Source organism: Camelina sativa, chromosome 11, assembly GCF_030686135.1.
Source record: "Camelina sativa cultivar CO46 ecotype springtype chromosome 11, ASM3068613v1".
Classification (NCBI taxonomy): domain Eukaryota; kingdom Viridiplantae; phylum Streptophyta; class Magnoliopsida; order Brassicales; family Brassicaceae; genus Camelina; species Camelina sativa.
Genome location: NC_141890.1, coordinates 8968686 through 8989750, shown reverse-complemented (window position 1 = coordinate 8989750; position 21065 = coordinate 8968686). Strand labels below are relative to the sequence as shown.

The following is a 21065-nucleotide window of genomic DNA, read 5'->3' as shown; positions in this document are numbered from 1 at the left end:
TAAAACCTTTGAATCTTCCTTAGCAAGCTTCCTACAGAAGTGGTATGGCTCCGATTTCCCGAATATATCCGAGGTTAAGATATAAATGGGATGGTTTGCTGATACGAAATAAATCATGAGTGTTTGTGATAAATAAAATGGTTATCACTCACATCAATCATGCATGTATCCTTGAGAAATTCTTTCGATGTATTTTCTAATTTTTTACTCATCAATGAAACAAATATAATTCTATTTATCGTTATTGGTTCGATTTAAAGTTCAGAATTTGTTATTTGAAATCTTATTAGAAGCCAATAATACATTTTGTGATCACCTTGAAACAAGGAAACACACATTCTAACATGTATGGTGGTCTCTAGATACATTATTATTTCCTTTCTGTTGTTATCTCAATACATAAGCTTAAGTTTCTATAGTACATGTCTTAAGAAATATATATTACTGTACATAACATATTCCTTTCTTCACATATTTTACACACATGTTTTATTCTTTACCTCACATCATACTTTACTACTTCATATTATAGACATACAGTATTTTATTCGTTACTTCACATCTCTTACTTAACATCAATTCTTTACTTCTTTACTTCACTTCACTTCATGCTTTATTCTAATAGAAAAATGTAGAAACTTTTACTATATAATCTTACTAATAGCAATGAGAGTAATCACCCAAAAAAGAATCTATCAAGAGCTATAAAACATAAGAAACATGACTAGCCACGGATACGTTGATTGGCAGTTCAGTGGCAGTGATGCAGCTGAAAAGGCCGCTGCAGCCTCTCTAGGTACTTACTCTTCTGAAATCTTTGGCATGTGCGACCCTCAAGGAAAGCCTATTTTGCCTCCACTAAGCGAGGAGGCAGAGACCAGCCATACTGCCGAAAAGGCAGTCGTTCAAGCTGTCCTCTGCGGCACAGGAAACGCCTACGCCCCTAGTATTGGCCTCTCGGTTGCGAAACGGTAAATATAGAATGTTAACGATTTTAGACTTTTCTGTACATTTTTGTAGTATTGTTGGTTAGAGCTATATATGTTAGTCTTTTGGATTGGTTTAGGTTAGTCCTTAACTTATTTGAGAATTAACCCAAATAAATTATGGCCAGTCAAGTTAGATAGAATCGGTTCAACGGAATTGGCATCCTTGTCCGTTTTTCATCTTAACTCTATGCTTATCAGTGCTGTGGCGGATTATTTAAACCGAGATCTTGACAACAAGCTAACGGGAGATGATGTATATATGACTGTTGGGTGCAAACAAGCAATCGAGCTTGCGGTCAAAATCCTGGCTAAGCCAACAGCCAACATCTTGCTTCCCAGGCCTGGCTTTCCATGGGACATAGTCCACTCTATTTACAAACATCTTGAGGTTCGAAGGTATGAAGTCATCCCCGAAAGAGACTTTGAGATCGATTTCGACAGCGTTAGAGAGATGGTAGATGAGAACACGTTTGCGATATTTATAATCAACCCCCATAACCCTAATGGGAACTACTACACTAAGGCTCATCTTGAGAAGGTATTTAAGTAATTTTACTCTTGCAAAATTGTTCACATGAAACATGATTAGCTAGATGAACTAGACATGCATAAAATCTAGCTACTGTTTACGTTTTGTCTTCAAATTAACTAATGTTATAATCAAATTTCTTTCATATGTTGTAAGCGTAACCCAGAGAAACAAATAAACACATTTTTATATGTCATTTACAATTTGCAATATTGAAAACATAAATTGTTTTATATTTGGGCAATCAAGATGCTAATCTTTACTTTTTAAATCAATCACAGCTGGCGACATTGGCTCGGGAACTCGGGATAATGGTAATTTCGGATGAAGTATATAGATGGACCGTGTTCGGGAGTAATCCCTTTGTTCCAATGGGGAAATTCTCCTCGATAGTACCTGTAGTTACAGTCGGGTCCATATCGAAAGGATGGATAGTCCCAGGATGGCGAACCGGCTGGCTTGCACTGCACGATCTAAATGGTGTCTTCAAAACCTCCAAGGTTGGTCCGGAAAACAGCAATATGCATTCTTTTCCTATATATAATTCTATATTAGATTAACACTAAAAAAAAAAAAAAATCAATTCAATTCATTTTCTTGGCCATATCTTATTTTTATATGGACAGGTCTTAAAAGCTGCTAAAGAATATCTAGAGATTAGTTCTAAACCACCAACTGTTATCCAGGTTCGGATCGCGTTTTATTATAATTTGTTTAATCTCTAGAATTATTGTAAATGAAATATTATGAATTCGATATTCCATTATGAATTCGATATAGGCGGCTATTCCTACCATCTTGGAGAAAACTCCTCAAGAGTACTTCGATAAGAGGCAGAGTTTTCTGAAAGACAAAGTGGAATTTGGATATTCAAAGCTCAAGCACATACCAACCCTCACCTGTTACATGAAACCTGAAGCATGCACTTTCTTATGGGTATTGATTTTTTTAATCTATTATTTTTACATTTTTTAATGTACTGTTAATTAATTTTTAACAATATTTTTGAGTTTGAAACCAACTTCTCCTTGTGTGGATGGGCATACCGCAGACAAAGCTGGACCCATTGGATTTTGTAGACATTGAAGACGATCATGACTTCTGTAGGAAGCTTGCTAAGGAAGAAAACCTCGTTCTTTTACCTGGTAAAACCCTGATTGTGAAAACCTCTCGTTCTATAGGACGAATATACAAGATTGTTTTTTATTTTTTATTTTTTTTTGTGAACACTTGTCAAATAAAAATTATAGATTAAACATGCAGTCTAGTGGTTCGTACTAGAGTTTGTTGTTGTGTCACAACCCAGTTTTAATCCGATTGAATGAATGTTGTTGACAAAAATCAAATAAAAAAATATTGTGTGTTGGATTAGGGATTGCATTTGGTCAGAAGAACTGGTTGAGGCATTCTATCGACATGGAGACTCCGAGACTAGAGGATGCATTTGTAAGATTGAAGAGCTTCTGTGAACGCCATTCCATTATAGTTGAAGCTAATGGCGTCAACTAAAGACTTCCGATTTCTCGAATATATCTGAGGCTAAGATATAATCATGGGGATGGTTTGCTGATATGAAATAATAAATCATTAAGAGTTTGTGATAAATAAAATGGTGTTTTAATCCCTCACATCAATCATTAAGAGCATGTATCTTTGAGAAATTATTTCCATGTATTTTCTAATTATTCTACTCATCTACGCAACAACTACAGTATAATTCTATTTATTCTCAGTTGAATAGACTGGTTCGATTTAAGTTCAGAATTTATTATTTGGACTGGAACCTTATATATTATTATTAGGAGCCAACAAAACAAATTGAACCAGAGATTACAGCCAAAGTGAATAATGATTTTGGTTTGGTTCAGCCAAAATTTAACCTGATTAAATCCCTAGACGCTTAAGTTACACTGATTCAATCCTTAAGAAAGTAAAGAAATAATGATTTCATTTGCTTTTGGTTCAAAAGAAATAATGATTAAAGAATCGTATTTTTACACGGCTCATATCTACAGAGGCCGGTGGTGTTGTGGGGGTATTTTTTTAGTCAGATAGTACAAACAAAAACATACGGATCAACGTGCGAATCTTTTGCCTTTTCTTATATTCTCGTGAGCTATCAACAAAACAAGTAAGAAAGGAGATTCCGACGACACGAACAGCTCAATTGCGCATGTGTTTGTTACGAGGAAGAAGATGATAAAAAGTTGTTATGACATTCAAAAAAAAAAAAAAAAAGTTGTTATGAGTTTCAAAATATCTACAGTTCTCGTTATATGTACAACGTACCTACTTATATTATATTATTATATAAACTTTGGTCTTTTTAAGTTACTCACGTAATGGTAACATATGTCAATTTTAACTACATGTGTTGTAATTAAGAGTGTTAAAATGGGTCAATTCAACTCAACTCATGAACTCTAATGAGTTAAAATTTTAGATCCTAATGAATTGATGAGTTAAATAAATTAATGATTAAACGAGTCCATGAGTCAAATGAGTTTGGTTATAACGGTTTATTAGTTAACCACTAATCCATCAATTTCTTCATTATCAACTTAATATCATCAACATCATCATCATACTATCATCATCCTACAATCATCCTACCATCGTCATATTAACATCATCATACTAACATCATCATCATACTATCATCATCATCAACATTGTCATATTATCATCATCATCATCATCATCATCATACCTTCATAATCATATTAATATCACCATCATCATATCAATATATATCATAGTCAACAACATGGGGTCATCATCATCATCTTATAATTTTCCCGCCAAAATTCCAAACCCGCAATTTCCCACCAAAATTTTGAACTTATAATTTTCCCGCCAAAAACGCAAACCCGCAGTTTTCTCGCCAAAACGCAAATCCGCAATTTTCCTGCCAAAACGTAAATCTGCAATTTTCCCGCCAAAAACGCAAACCCATAAATTTCCCGCTAAAACCCACAATTTTTCCACCAAAATGCAAATCCGTAAATTTTTTTGGTCAAAAAACGCAAACCCGTAAATTTCCCACAAATAATGCGAACCCGTAATTTTCCTGCCAAAAACGTTAACCGTAATTTTCCGCTAAAAACGCAAACCCGGAATTTTTCGCCAAAATTCCAAACCTACAATTTTCCTGCCAAAAATACAAAACTGGAATTTTCTTTAGTAATTTTCCACTAAAAGTTATGTGATGGTGATAATATAAGTACAATAGTATTGCTTTTTTATTTTTGATCACCATCAAGAGTTTACTCGATTTATCAATTAAGTGATTTCATTTGGAATTCGATTAGTAAGATAAATGAGAGAATTCCATTAATTTTGTTGACATTGATCAGTAAATAATTAAAAAAATCAAGTATTTCTGAGCAATATATAAAAGAAGTAATCGTCGATTTTTGAGCTAGTTTTTGGTATGGTATCAAAATTTATGGTTGTTGTAACAAATAATTTTCATAAAACTGGTTTTTCACAGATCTGTATAAATGACATATCTTGTAGTGGTATTTCGATATTTAAGGTTTGGACAATTTTTGGCATGAGACCTAGCTTTTTTTTTTAAGTCTTATCCATAATCGCTCGTTTAATTATTTTAAGGCAAATAAACTACTTTGGGTTGACAAAAGTATTATTTTCACATTTGTAATCACCTTAGCATGTAGAGGCAGGGCACGAGATGCATCACCTTAACATGTAGAGGCAGGGCACGAGATGCATTGTTTCATTTTGTCCTCTCAATTCATTTTTCAACATCCCACGTGAAATCACGTGAATGGCAACCAAGATAAGTGGTGGGAAGTTTACTATGTACTATATAGGAGAGACTAAATCTTCTAGCTAAGAAATAATTTTTTTTGAGCAAAAAAAGATGACGGCTAAGAAATAATTTTTTTTGGTTTTTGGGGTATTATGAATCTTATAGGGTATCTATATGTACATTAACTAATTTTATGTAGCAGAATATTATATTAACTAAATCATGTATGTGATTGATCTTTAATATTTTTTCTGTTTCACAAAGAATATCATTTAGACACATTTCACCCCAATTAAAAAAATAAATTAAAATATACATATATGTTTTTATTTAATAAGTGATTAATAGGTTAAATTAATTATAGATTAAGAATAAAATTAAAAAAAATAATGTAAAAGATATATTGAAAATATAAAATGATTTATTAAAAATATAAAATGACATTCTTTGTGAAACAAAAATAAAATTCGAAAATAACACTTTTTGCAAAATAGAGGAAGTGTTTTTTTAATACAATACTTTTGTTATTTGTTATGTATTTAATTGGGACCTTTGGGTGCGGTATCCAAAATCCAAAGTCTTCTTACATAGAGGCTTAAAGACACTTGGTTATCAATATGAGAATACTTCGACTACCTTTTGTCTATTTATCGGCAAGACTTTAAAACTCACACAATTATTTCACTCTCTGATTAGCTCGTTTGTTGTATCCAAATATCAAATATAGTCTTGGAACATTCCTGATATTTTACTTTACACATTCATGTTCATCAGTCTTTGTTACCTTAGGACTTACGAGTTACGAGCGGGAAGGACTTGAAACCCGAGTGATTGTCTTGATTGCCAAATGTTAGGGTTTAAGACAAAAAAATATTTATACAATGCATTTGTTATTTTCGGGAACCTTTAAACATAAAGAAGTGTCCATGGGTGAATATGCATTTGAATTAATTGTCTATTATTGATTATACTCGTGAGTCCTGATCCGGAGGGTGTCGCAGACTTGTATACATAATTCTATTCTACGTGTACTAATCACCTTGATCGAAAGAAACTCACACGTTCCAACGCGTAGAGATCACTCAACATACAAATTTAACCCTAAGTGTACAAAAAGAATACTTGTAATCAGCTTGATCGAAGTTTCCCACGTTCTAACGCGTGGAGACTCGACATAGATTAGTTACTACTATTTGTTTCTCTCTAGATTTTTTCTGGATACTCCGCACGTGAAAATCATGTGTTTACGTTTTTTTTTTTTTGAAGTGTCGAAACTTGTACTATATAATCCCACTCGTAGCGATGAAAACAATCACCAAACCAAAAATCTTAACAAGAGAAATATAAGAAATATGGCGAAAAATACTTCCGTCAACTGGCAGTTTATTGGTAACGAAGCAGCCAAAAAGGCTTCAACTTTTACCCTAGGCAGTTACACCTCTAGAATCATGGCTCTTTGTGACCCTAAAATAAAACCCATTTTGCCCCCTCTAAGTGAAGCCCCCGAGACTAGCCATACCGCTGAGAAGGCAGTCGTTAAAGCTGTCCTTGACGGTAGTGGAAACGCCTATGCTCCAAGTATTGGCCTTCCCGCAGCTAAAAGGTAATATATACATCGAATTATCGTTGATCATTTAAGATATTTTTCTTGAAAAGTCCTAAGAAAAACTGTCCCACAAAAAAATTGTTTTACAATATGATCTAGCCCCATATATATATAACACTTCTAGTTTCACCTTAACTCTATTATGTATCTTTGTATATTTTCTATGACAAATTGTTTTTTGCTTCCGTTGTTCTCAGTGCTGTTGCAGAGTTTCTAAGTCGAGATCTTCCGAAGAAACTGACTGCAGATGACGTGTTTATGACCGTTGGATGCAAACAAGCCATCGAGCTTGCAATTGAAATCTTGGCTGCACCGAAAGCCAACATCTTGCTTCCGAAGCCGGGCTTTCCATGGGACATGGTCCACGCAATCTACAATAATTTTGAGGTTCGTGAATATACTTTCCTCCGTGAAAAGAACTATGAGATCGACTTTGACAGCGTACGTTCGCTTGTGGACGAGAACACCTGTGCGATACTTATTATCAACCCACACAATCCTAATGGGAACACGTACTCTGAAGCTCATCTTAAGCAGGTATTTTACAGATACTCTAATTAGCTATACAACGTGACCTTATATGATCTCATCTTTGATAATGTGTAACGTAACTATTGAATATTTCTTTATATATCAGCTGGCTGTGTTGGCTCGAGAACTAGGGATAATGGTGGTTGCTGACGAAGTTTTCAGATGGACTGTGTTTGGGAGTAATCCCCATGTTCCCATGGCGAAATTCTCGTCGATCGTACCTGTGATCAGTCTCGGTTCTCTATCGAAGGGATGGAGTGTACCCGGATGGCGAACCGGCTGGCTCGCGCTGCACGATCTAGATGGTGCCTTCCAATCCAACAAGGTCCGAATCCACTTTTTCGGATCACTCTTTAAACATTACTACCATTACTTTATATATATCGTCGGTATATTTATAAGTTAAAAACAAATTTTTTACGTCCAAACAATCAGATTACATGCCATTGACATACTAAATCTCTATGAATGTATTGGTTAATTTTATCATTGTATAAATAAATTTGGTCCATATTAATAGTTGAAAATGTCCACACATACGTAGTTTTCCTTGTCCTAATCTTGCTATATATGGACAGATCACAAGTGCTCTTAAGAATTTTCTGGCGATAGATAATAAACCAGCAACTGTTATCCAGGTATGGGATTTTCTAGTTCGGAAGCATACCGTAACCTAAAGTTGGTTTATTTATTAATATTATTATTATTTTTTTTTTTGCATGCATATACTAAAGTGAATTTGTGACTTTTATCATATAGGCTGCTGTTCCCACCATCTTGGAGAAAACTCCTAAAGAGTTCTTCGAGAGGAGGCAGGCTTTTCTGAAAGAGAAATCGGACTTTGCATTTGCCAAGCTCAAAGACATACCAGCCCTAACCTGCTACCACCAAACTGAAGCCTGCACCTTCTTATGGGTATTCTGTTACTACTACATTTCGGACTTCTTGTTACTAGTTAGTATTATATTTTGAAACAATGTTATATATTTACATGCATGCTTTTTCTCTCTCCCAGACCGAGCTGAACTTTTCAATGTTTGCGGACATTAAAGATGATGAAGATTTCTGTGAAAAGCTTGCTAAAGAAGAATGCATTGTCCTCTTACCAGGTATTGATTAATTTCTCATTACCTTTGATCACGGTAATTTAACAATTTAGCTTTTAAGACAATTTTCGCATAACAACATATATATATGTTATCATGTTGGATTGGTTTAGGGATTGCTTTTGGTCTGAAGAACTGGGCGAGGCATTCTATCGACATGGATATTTTTGCTTTGGAGGATGCATTTGCAAGACTGAAGAGCTTCTGTGAACGCCACGCCACTAAAATTAAAGCTTCAGGCAATGGTGTCAAGTAAAAGGTCAATATGGATCTTTGCCTAAGTCTGCTTCAGTCAAAGACGTCAATGCTATAAAAATAAACGTGTGTTTTATTGAACACATTCGTATCGTACTTGTATTAAATAAAATTGGTGTACTTATCACCAACCATGTAATGTTTTCTCCTAGTTTGCAATATTTCTACTAGTAAATAAATTGGTGTACTTATCACCAATACCCATGTAATGTACTCCTACTTTTCAATAAATGAAATTAAGAATTTCTGTTTTATGATCGTTTGATATGGATTCGTGTGCAATTACCAATATTTGAGTATATCTCTAAGTATTTTTCAACATACATGGGTCGTGTCGTGTAGTTAATTCAAAAGCCTGTTGACTGTTGAATCGGATTTCTAATTGTAGGAAATAGCACTTTTGTTTCAAGAAAATGCAAAACAAAATAAAATAAGACTATAATAAAGAAAGAATGCAATCTAATATGTGATATAGTAAATTACAAAACTTTAGTTTCTAGAAATTTACCCAATAAAAATTTATCGTAGAAGAAGGAGGTTCTTGACCTAAACCTATACATTAATTTTATATGTTCTCTAATTAAATTAAGTATTCAGTCACATCACAGTTACATATTTTTATTACTTCTAAATTTTTGTAGATGAAATTATATCCCATAGCACTAATAATATTTAGTAAAAATAACTAACAACGATGAGTAAATCATTACATCGTACATCACCAAGATTTTGTAGTTTTCCTCATCTATTCGATCGAAGACGAAGACCATAATAAATGGAGTCGTCGGAATATTTGCTTCTTCTTAAATGCTGATGAGTAATCGACAGAATTATTTTGTTCTTGTTGTATTCTGTATTATCTTCGAAGTACATAATAATTTTTTTGTCCTATATGTTCGTGTTAATATTCCACGTGATACATCACTTTTTATACAACAATGAAGAAAATATAAAAAGTTGTTGGAAATGGTCTACATATTCTATATAGTCCCGATCTTTGTCCAATTCTTTTTTTGGTGAGACAAAGGGAGTCAAGATCTCCCTTATTAAAGAGAAACAAAATTATAGACACACCCATCACGATGTCGCAGATCCTCTCGTATCCTCCATCAAAACAGAAAGAAGACATTCCGGACAAGAATCAAACAGCTGCAAGCCAGAAGGATGAGTGAAAGCATAGTTTGCTAACCCGTCCGTAAGACGGTTAGCCTCTCTATACACATGTGTAACCCGGACTGACTAGTCCCTTGAAAGAAAGCCATAACACAAGCGTACTAGGAAGGACAAGGGATGAGTATCTACTATCCCTATCGTGAGGAAACCCACTACCAACTCTGAATCAACCTCCAACTCCACATGAGTAATCCGTTTCTCCCATGCGATGTGCAGGCCATAGTAGACCCCAGAGCTCTGCCAATGAAGCTGTACAATGTCCTATGTTCAGGGCAAAACCCTGAATCCACATCCCCATACAATCCCGAATAACACCGTCTGCCGTAGCACAACCAGGATTCCCATGAAAGGCACCATCAATATTAAGCTTGAACCAGCTCTCCCTAGGTGGAACCCACACAATCTGCCTCTCCACTCGAACTGCGGCATGTGACGCTCCTCGACAAGTCAGATTTTCATGATGCACTTCCTTTGCCAAATCCTTAACAAACTTAATCCTGTCTCTACATTTACCAAGTCCACCAAAAACGTTTTTACACCTCCACTTCCATTCCCACCATACAGTCATACCAAACAAAACAACCCAAGGAACATCATGCCTTACTAACATGTCTCCCAGGTTTCCCGACACCCACTCTAGCAGACCCTGGCCAAAGAACTGACGTCTTCTATCTGGACCAACAATATGATTCCATAGTCCAATTCTTGATATGTCATATTATTATCTTTAATACATTTTTTAATCTCAGTATTTTTGGTAAGGATTAGTAGGCTAAATTTAAATTAAATAAATTATGTATCAGACTAGACAACATATAAATTTAAATACCATATTGTAGACTATGAATTTCTAATTCAAAATCAATTGGCCAAATCTCTTACAGTATATGCTATTCATGATATTTGTATAATTTCTAATGTAAGATATTTTTATCTATATATAATACATCTCAATATATATTAGGGAAAATGTCATGAAAACCCACTTTGGGTGTGAGTTCTGTCACAAAAACCCACTTTCCACTCATGGTATACTTTCCCAAGTTTTTTGCTTATGTGTCCACTTTCTTTTTACATTTTTGCCCTTACTAACAACTTACCTCTCTTTCTCTCCTTCTTTTCTCTCTTTTTCTCTTCTTTTTTGTTGTTAACACTTTAACAAAGTAAAATATATTTATTTGTTATCATAAAAGAAATTTTCTATTTATTTATATAAAATATGTTATGATTATATATTTTCTACATTTTAAGATACATATTGCTATATTTTTTATGAATTTTTAGATTATACAGTATCCATCAGTCGTTGAACATTTGTTCAATTATAAGTGGATAATCAATTGCAGTATTGTTAATAGATAGTTACTTGTGTTTATTCATACAAAATATACATACATAAATTTGGTTAGATCTTTATCCATAGCATATTATCCATAACACAACATAGACCAAATAAGTACAAAACCCTTTAATTCTAAATTTTAAATCCTAGAACATAAACCCTTGAACCTAAAACCAAAACTATTCACTTTAAAAAAAAACAAAAACAAAGTTTAGTGGATAGAGAAACTGTGGATAGGTCTCCATGGATTTACAAAGCATATCTAGACATTAAGCTGAAGAATAGCAGTTGAATGGTGGCTATGGATGTGATCATGTGGATATTTTTTTGTGGATACCAATGTAAACAGACCAAAGAATCATCATACAACATCCACACAATTAAATCCATAGACACCATGAACTCCTTGCTTCATATTTTGTGTTGGTCCAGAAACATATACACTCATAAGTGGTTAATAAACAAAATAAAAATTAACAACATTGATTTATTTAGAACATTGAATATCAATCATGTGGATTAGTAGTTATGGATACTTATCTTATAATATCTTGCTCATTCTTTACATGAGTAGAAATTTGTCTAAGATAAATTAGCCACATAGATTTCTTTTAGCTAAATGTTTTTGTACTATTTTTCAGCTAGAAGTAGGTATATTAGAACTTAGAAGTGTCACTAGAAGCATACTACACAATAAACATGGTCATTATTAATCTCAAAGCCTATCCACCAAATTCTGACCACGTGGACAAGCAATCCAGATGAAATTTATTGACAAGTTTGTTGCATGTTCAAACATCACTATAGTTTAGCCACTTAGATGTCTTTTAGCTAAATGTTTTTGTACTATTTTTAAGCTAGAATTAGAGATATTAGAACTTAGAAGTGTCACTAGAAGCATACTACACAACAAACATGGTCATTATTAATCTCTAAGCCTATCCACCAAATTCTGACCACGTGGACAAGCAATCCAGATGAAATTTATTGACAAGTTTGTTTCATGTTCAAACATCACCATAGTTTAGGGTTTAGACTTTAGATGGTATATAGATTCAATGTCTATGTTTTGAGTTCAAGTTATATTGTCTAAGGTTCAAGGTGTAGGATTTAGGGGTTAAGGTTAAAAGTTTAGGTTTAGGTATGTGGATGATGTGTCTATATTTTTAATTCATGGTTTAGGATTTAGGGTTCAAGGTGTATGGTTTAGGGTTTAGGATTTAAGATTTAGGGTATAAGGTTTACGTTTTTGGGCTTATATGGATTTAGTGTCTATGTGGTGTTAGGATTTAATATTTAGGGTATAAGGTTAACTTTTTTTTGTTTGTCAACAACTAAAGTTACTAAACTTAAAATTTAGTATGTTTATCACCAACTAAAGTTACTAAATTTTCATTACTAAACCCTAAACCCTAAACCCTAAACCCTAAACCCTAAATCTAGGATTTAAAATTTAGAATTAAAGGGTTTTGTACTTATTTGGTCTATGTTGTGTTATGGATAATATGCTATGGATAAAGATCTAACCAAATTTATGTATGTATATTTTGTATGAATAAACACAAGTAACTATCTATTAACAATACTGCAATTGATTATCCACTTATAATTGAACAAATGTTCAACGACTGATGGATACTGTATAATCTAAAAATTCATAAAAAATATAGCAATATGTATCTTAAAATGTAGAAAATATATAATTATAACATATTTTATATAAATAAATAGAAAATTTCTTTTATGATAACAAATAAATATATTTTACTTTGTTAAAGTGTTAACAACAAAAAAGAAGAGAAAAAGAGAGAAAAGAAGGAGAGAAAGAGAGATAAGTTGTTAGTAAGGGCAAAAATGTAAAAGGAAAGTGGACACATAAACAAAAAACTTGGAAAAGTATACCATGAGTGGAAAGTGGGTTTTTGTGACAATATTTTAGGAAAAGGTGGGTGTGAGTGTCATTTTCCCTATATATTAGACTCGTAGTGGTGAGAGTTAACATCCCAAAACAGAATCTAAATAGAGAGAAACAAGTAAAAAGACATGGCAACCCCCCAAGTTCATTGACCGCAAGTTCAGCGGGAGCAAGGCGGCCAAAGATGAGCTATATTTGGATTGGTTTAGGGATCGCTTTTTTATCAGAAGAACTGGATGAGGCATTCTATCGACATCGAAATTTCGACATTGGAGGATGCATTTGAAAAATGGAAGAGCTTCTCTGTAACGCCACTCCATTAATTATAATTGAAGCTTCAGTCAACGACGTCAATGGAGTCAAGTAAACGGTCAATATGGATCTTTACCTAAGTCTGTTACATATGCTATAATAATAAATGGGTGTTTTCTTGATCTGAGATAAATCATGAACACTTACGTATTTGTAACCAATATCAATATTGGTGTAAATGTTTTATCATATTTGTAATATTTCGATGTATTCTACTTTTCGAAAAATAAAACTACTAAAATTGGTATGCTACCATTGGAGTAGATCTCTTAACTGATCTCTTAAAGTATATCGACACATATATACATGGTTCAAAAGCAAGTTGAATCTGATTCGGACTGAATAAGAAAGAGATATTTTGTTTCTTGTATATTAATAACTAAACAAACAAACAAAAACGGAGCACGTCCTAAAGCTGTCTTGGCTTAAAAGCATGTTGAATCGTATTGAACTGAATCATCATAGCCAAGAGCACTTCCGGAGACCAGATCGTTGGGATTCTTGTTTAGTCATCTTTTGTCGTATATCTTACAGACTTACAAGCTGAAAATTAAAGAAAATCTTAAAATTCCAGAGACGAAAATTCAGTTTAGCATATGTTCAGAAAAAGGACAAAAACTCATCAGTACAATACTACAATAAATCAAATATTCTAAAATTTACAACAATATCTGATCATTTGAAACTTAAGAACAGTACTACGGAAAACAAAAAAAGAAAAAGAAAATTACTTTCTTTTTTCCTTTTCCCTTTCACCTTAGACACATTATTATTCATATTTACTAGGTTTTGAACGCTAGTTTATTTGATATATTTTGATAAAATCATATATGATTGATGACAGTTATGAAATATTAGCTTATATAAAATTTTAAATTACAATTAATTGGTGAAAACTTTACTTTTAAAAATATAAAAGTCATTTGTGTTAAAAATTCAAATCTGATCAAAATAATCATAAAATTAATTGGACGTCCATAAAAACGAAACAATTTTGATAATCATGAAATTAACTCGTTTTCATATTTAAATGATCGCTACCACCTATGTTTTCGTGTTTTTTTATTCAATGTTTTTTATTTTTCATATTTTTTCTTGTCATTTTCATTGTCAAAATTTGTGGTAATTGTCATCGTTACTTTTACCGTCTGGTTCTTCGTTATACTCTTTTTCTTCTTCTTCCTCGTCAACTTCTTTACATTCTTCCACTGAAAAACCTTTTTTTTAGACTACCACACAACTTGTTAACCTATCAAACTCCAAGAACAAAATCTTTTATTTTCTAATAAAATTTGGGAAATTCAAGAAGACCAGCATAGTCAACACATGCATCCAATTATTGATAATTTCATCCACATACTTATTTGGTTTTAAATCCAAACGTTTAGAAACTTCTCAAACCAAAATCTTTACTTGGTTTATAATATTTTAAAAACATAATAAAATATACTAATAATTATTTATTTAATCTGAATCATATGATATATAAAAATATGAGTACACTATAAGAACATATTAATTATAAATAAATAGTATCAATTATATTATATCATCAAATAATATCAACCGTATTATATTATCAAATAATTGTAACCGTATATAACCGTAACCGCTTGAACCAGAACCGTATTTAAACGTAACTGTTTAACCGTTTATTAAACGTAATTGTAACTGTACAACCGTAACCCTGGTCATGCCTATGTATATCTAATAAAACATGTGTGTTTGTCGTCCATCTTTCTTTTTTAAACCCCAAAACTTGACTCAAACATCAAATCAAGGTCTTACGATGTCAATCCTTCTTCCTTAGACCCAAAAATAAAAAATTAATTAAAGAATATCAACTCATCTATAAAATCATACACAAAAATATGTTTTACATCATAAGAAATAAAAAGCACAAACGTAGATAAATAAGATAATTTATGTTTTACATCAATATTTATAATATTTTAAACTTTTAAAAGGTTTCAAAATATAAAATTTGAACCTTTTAAAAAGTTTCAATATTTCTAATATTTTAAAAATTTTAAATTTAAAAAGTATAATATTTAAAAACTTTTAAAAATTTCAATATTTATAATATTTAAACTTTTAAAATTTTTAAATATTATAATATTTTTTTGAAACTTTTTAAAGTTTTAATTTGATCAAATAAAAAACCGGATCAAACCGAATAAAACTTTTAAACTTGTACGCCTGATAAATCAAGCTTTCCTGTTCATTCGTTGTTGGAAGCATATTAATCTTATTTATACTGGTTTTGAACCATTGTCTAAAAATTTGTTAGCCGATGTGGGATATTGTGCATAGTTTTTTATTTCCATAAATTTAAAATTTTCTTTTTTCTAAAAAAATCTGGAAATTTTAAAATTGTTAATGAATGACTTGTCAAATCATGATAGGTTGTTTAAAATAATTATTTATATAGAAAATTCTGGAAATTGTATAAAATGTTAATAAGTGATATGTCAAATCCCGATAGATTGTTTAAAATTCTATGTGGACGGCTTGAGAAACTTATAGCTCCTACTTTTATTTAGTATAGATTACCCTATACAAAATTACGTTATGCTGTTTTTAGTTTTTTTTATTACTTCTATATATATTTTTTTAATTCTGCTATGTAAACCACTAATTGGAATCAGACAAAGCCAAGAAGATGTTTAGAAGCTTCACAAATTACAGTCAACTCCTGCTCTCCTCCCACTTCCTTTTCGTTTTTCGTAGTCAATAGTCAAACACCAATCGGTATTTTCATCAATCTTTTAGATGAGTGCGTTACATATATTACCTATATAATAAAATAGAAGTACACGATATTTTTTTGTAGATTATATAATAGATATATTTATGATTTTTTAGTTATAAACTTATGACATTAGTGTATCATAATATATGGGTTAATCTGATTTTTGGTAAGTAAGGATAGTATGAGTTTAGTTAATTATAGTAACATATAAATCAATTATAGGTAACATTTAAAAGATAATGAATTTTCTCAACATAATTAAAACAAAAATATGTGGTTCTTCTTTCACATTTATTTTATTTTATATTTAAATTATTTTAATTTTTTTATCTAATATATTTAGTTAATAAAATTTATGATTTTTTCTGCATATGATGTAATTTAAATTTTTTAAAACAGACATATATTGCTCAACTGATGAATAAAAAAATATACAAAATGCCCTACATCACCTAAGAAAACTAGGCAAAGATTCAAAGTCATATTAATAAAAAAGAGACCAAAATGATTCTGAATATGAATGAGCAGAAACCTTGATTTATCAGGCATTGAAATTAAAAAATTTATGCATTTTATTATGGTTCTTTATTTTAAAGAATTTCAACTTTTAATAACTTTAAAAATTTAAATGTATAACTTTTAAAAAAATTTAAAGATTATTAATATTTCAATTATTAAAACATTTATCTTTTTATAAAATGTTTAAGATATGAATAATATTTAAACTTTATAAGAAGTTCAAATATTATAAGTATTTCAAATTCTAAAATAATAAAATTTATTCAAATATTTTCAATTTTAATAATATATACGAATTAAAATATTAAATGACGGGTTATATGGCAGGACATGTTTGAGTTGATATTAATAGAAAATTAAAATATCATTAATTCGGTGCTACACGGCTAAAATATCATCTCATTATTTTGTGAACTTTTTAAAAACTTTAAAGATTACTAATATTTCAATTATTAAAACATTTAATTTTTATAACTTTTTAAGATATTAATAATATTTAAACTTTATAACAAGTTCAAATATTATAAGTAGTTCAATTTCTATAAAAAAAACTTTATTAAAAAATTTTAAATTTTAAAAATATATTTAGTTTTTTATGAAGTTTTTTTCTGCGGTGTACAACGAATTAAAATATCACACGACGGATTATATGGCTAGACATTTTTGAGTAAATATTCATAGAAACTTAAAATGTCATTAATTCGGTGCTACATGGATAAAATACCATCTCATTATTTTGTTAACAATATGAATATTAGATTAATAGACGTATCTAATTAAATCGATTAGTTAATATTGTAACAAAATAATTATTATGCGATATAATGTAGGTTAAATCATATAATTAACAATCAAAATACAATATATAATTTTAAAAACTAAACAAATCAAATAAAATTAACGAATATAAATTAATATTTTTATCAAATAACTTAAACTGTAGTGTACCGCAGGTCAAAATCTAGATCTACTAGAATAGATATTACAAAATAGACGTTATTTTTATAAGTTACATCCAGGACAAGATTTACTAGCTAGGTTTACGTTATCGTAATTTAAACCCGAAAAACAGATTGTTTAACTCAATATAGTATGTCTAGAGATGCTAATTACGTAAACCTTCGACCACTGGATTTGTTACATGATCTCGAGTTTTAAAGAATCCTTGTGGTTTTGTGTCGTGACCCCAAAAAAAAAAAAAAAATTGGTGTTTGTCCAGTCTGCTACATAAACAAACACCAATCACATCAAAGATTAGAAGAATCACAATTTTAAATGTTTTACTTTTCTTAACACAAAAGAAAAGAAAAAGAAAAAATATGATTAGAAGTTTCGCAACACTAAAGTCAAATCATCCCACTTCACATTTCCTTTGTCCAAGTCAATAGGTCAACGTTATTTATTTTTCCAGGCAAACGCGTTACGGAAAATTACAAACGAAAACACTAATACATACATATTATATATATCGTAACTTTTAAACCTCCAAAATTAATTTTATACACACATTAACATACAAGAAATTTGAGTTAGCCATGGCTGAGTCTAACGAGGATCATAAGCCTTTAGCCCCACTTTATCTCACTACCCGGAGTGACCAACCAAACGAAGATCAGTACCACCAACACGACAAAACCAAATACGTCCATTCACATGCAAAACTCATCTTATGTTGTGGTTTCATCGCATCTTTAGCTATGCTCATCGCAGTCACCTTGATCGTCCTCTCCCTCACGGTTTTCCATCTCCATAACCCAAAACTCAAGGTCGACTCCATATCAATCATCCAACGTTTGGATTTCGTCAACGGTAAAGTCAACACGAACCGAAACGTTACAGTCTCAGTCAATATCTCATTACATAATCCGAATCCAGCATCGTTTAAAGTGAATGAAGTTACGCTTTTGTTTAAACACGGTGAATCCGATGTAACTGGGGAAAGTATTCGAAGAAGTGAAACTATTCCGGCGAAACAGACGGTTAAGATGAGCCTGACGGCTGAGATTGTTACAACCAAGCTACTAGCATCTGTTCCAGGTTTAATGGAGGATTTAAACGGAAGAGGAGTGGGACTGAATAGTAGTGTTGAAGTTAGAGGTAAAGTGAAGATAATGAAGATTTTCAAGAAATCTGTTCATCTTATAAAGGATTGTTCCATGATGATGATGATGAACAATTCCTCAATGGTTACATTACTCTGTCTCAGAAGAACACATGAGATGACTGAAAAACATGTCCAAATCTAAACAAGATTAAATTTTGTTCTACGCTTATTTATAGATGTCTGTAAATACCAAATATGAAAAGAAAGAAATGCATTGTAGAATCGAAAGATAAGAACGTTATGCTGGAAACTAGAGCTCTCCGGCAACACTAATACCACACACAAAAACTCCATTCTAAAGGATCTTTGAGTCCTAAGAAGATTGATCCGTTCATTTTTTTCATCAACGTTTTGAGAGAAACAAGTATGAGTAGTACCATTCGGATTGCACCGCGGTTAATATGACTCACTGGTTTATTTCTTTTGCTGGTCAGTGACTCGTCCTCCGGCAACCTTAACGATGGGTTCGTCTTTGGACTTTATAAGCTTTAGCGCTGGATGAACCTTAAGGTCTCCTGCTAGTATCTTGTTCCCAATATCCAGTTGGCTGAGATCTACTTCTATGTATGGTGGGATAATCTCTGCTGGGCATAGGTACTTTACCGTTCTTTTTATCGTATTCAGAGATGCTCCTGCAAAAAGATTAAAGAAATGGTGATCAATATTGATATCTAACGAGAAACTAGTGATCTACAAATGGGTAGTGAAACTTAAAGATCCCAAAAAAGGATAGCCATACTGAGATACAAACCACTACCAAAAGCTGGGGTCATCTTATATCCGACACATTGATTCCTTTTTACTCGAGTTAAAGATTTGTAAAACATCAAAAATAAAGCCATCTGAAGTAATGATTACTTTTCATCACCAAAGCTTAGCTCAGACTGATCCAAGAAAGGGTAACTGAAACCAGGCACTATCACTTCTCTACATATTAGAAGCTCAATGAACTCCAATCAAGACATATTTTAATGTGTTGTGGCCTAACTACTTCAGAACTTAAGAAATGAGTGTAATAACCTACGTCTAGCATATCTACTACACCATACAGGACTCAATGCCTATTCGTTCTCAGCAACCAGAAGTAAGAAAACAACATAGTGATCATGACTAGACCGGTGACGGTACAGTGATTCCTAGGTAAGCACCTAAACTAACTCACCACTCGTTCCAAGGAGCTCAAATCCTTATTAAGATCCAAGACTAAGAGAATCCTATACATAAGAAAAGGGTTGATAAGTTGATTACCTTTCTTTAATCCAGGAGACACATCATCTCCTATGAACACAAGAGGGATATCAACCTTCAACAAAGCACCTGGAGGCGCTCTAATGAATGTCACATTCAGTGGAGCATCAGTTCCAGAATGCAAATGAATCTGAAACATTTCAAAACACAGACTTTCTAAGAACTCAATACATAAACCAACAAAACAAACACACCATTCTCAAAACCAACAAGTGAAGATTCACAACAAATGATACAATGCAATCTGCAGTACCAAAATTTCATCAATTTGTGAAAAAAGGAAGAAACTTTACCGCTCTAGGCAAAGCTCGGACTTTCTCAATGACCTCATTAGAACCAATCTCAGCTCGAACCTCAACATCAAAGAGTCTAGAGAGGAAAAAAGAGTAACCCAAATGAGTCACAAGCTTCCTGATCTGATTCGTCTGAACTGAAACAAGCCTCTTGTTTCCTCCGTGTTGTCCATCCTCTTGTTCGAATATGATCGAAGGAACTCTACCCGCTTTACGCTCTTTCGCCGAGATGCTCTTGCCTGAGACAGACCTTGGAACGGCGAGGATCGTCTCCGCGTACTTTGGATCGGGTCGAGGGAATCCAGGGAGGTAAGTTAATTGGGTTTCTAGAGGGGTATGATCGAGAGCTAAAGCTGCTGCCGTCGCCGTCGCCGCCGGAGAGTATAGCCGGAGGTTTTGTAGGGTTTTGGGTAGTGTTGTTACACGACGGAGCAACATTGTTTACTTTACCAGTCACAGAGAGAGAGAGAGGGCAAAGAATGGGTTTAGGAGCTGTGTGTGACAGTGCTACAGAAATGTGAGGTTTCTCCAATGCAACGTCGTCGTTTCAAAAATCTTAATGGGCTTACTTTTCATGGGCTTTAATTTAAGCTCAACCCAATTATGATTGAACTTG

General features: G+C 32.4%; 4 protein-coding genes across 4 annotated transcripts; 3 read left to right on the top strand and 1 right to left on the bottom strand.

Moving 5' to 3' along the window:
- Nucleotides 1–553: 553 nt before the first annotated feature.
- On the top strand, nt 554–3279 carry LOC104774856 (putative aminotransferase TAT4). Its single transcript, XM_087472488.1, has 7 exons — nt 554–971; nt 1188–1527; nt 1800–2018; nt 2145–2204; nt 2299–2454; nt 2570–2663; nt 2891–3279. Exons 1-7 carry the CDS (start codon nt 721–723, stop codon nt 3025–3027), a joined length of 1257 nt encoding a protein of 418 aa, XP_087328614.1. The 5' UTR covers nt 554–720; the 3' UTR covers nt 3028–3279.
- A 3311-nt stretch (nt 3280–6590) lies between these two features.
- LOC147933779 (cystine lyase CORI3-like) lies at nt 6591–9043 on the top strand. Its single transcript, XM_087472487.1, has 7 exons — nt 6591–6896; nt 7097–7436; nt 7537–7755; nt 8009–8068; nt 8190–8345; nt 8446–8539; nt 8650–9043. Exons 1-7 carry the CDS (start codon nt 6646–6648, stop codon nt 8790–8792), a joined length of 1263 nt encoding a protein of 420 aa, XP_087328613.1. The 5' UTR covers nt 6591–6645; the 3' UTR covers nt 8793–9043.
- Nucleotides 9044–18304: 9261 nt separating this feature from the next.
- LOC104722651 (late embryogenesis abundant protein At1g64065-like) lies at nt 18305–19158 on the top strand. Its single transcript, XM_010440852.3, has one exon. It carries the CDS (start codon nt 18340–18342, stop codon nt 19048–19050), a length of 711 nt encoding a protein of 236 aa, XP_010439154.3. The 5' UTR covers nt 18305–18339; the 3' UTR covers nt 19051–19158.
- Nucleotides 18923–20982, bottom strand: LOC104722653 (uncharacterized). The gene is made up of 3 exons (XM_010440854.3): nt 20450–20982; nt 20157–20286; nt 18923–19540 (listed from the first exon to the last, which is right to left on the bottom strand). Exons 1-3 carry the CDS (start codon nt 20885–20887, stop codon nt 19323–19325), a joined length of 786 nt encoding a protein of 261 aa, XP_010439156.1. The 5' UTR covers nt 20888–20982; the 3' UTR covers nt 18923–19322.
- Nucleotides 20983–21065: the final 83 nt, after the last annotated feature.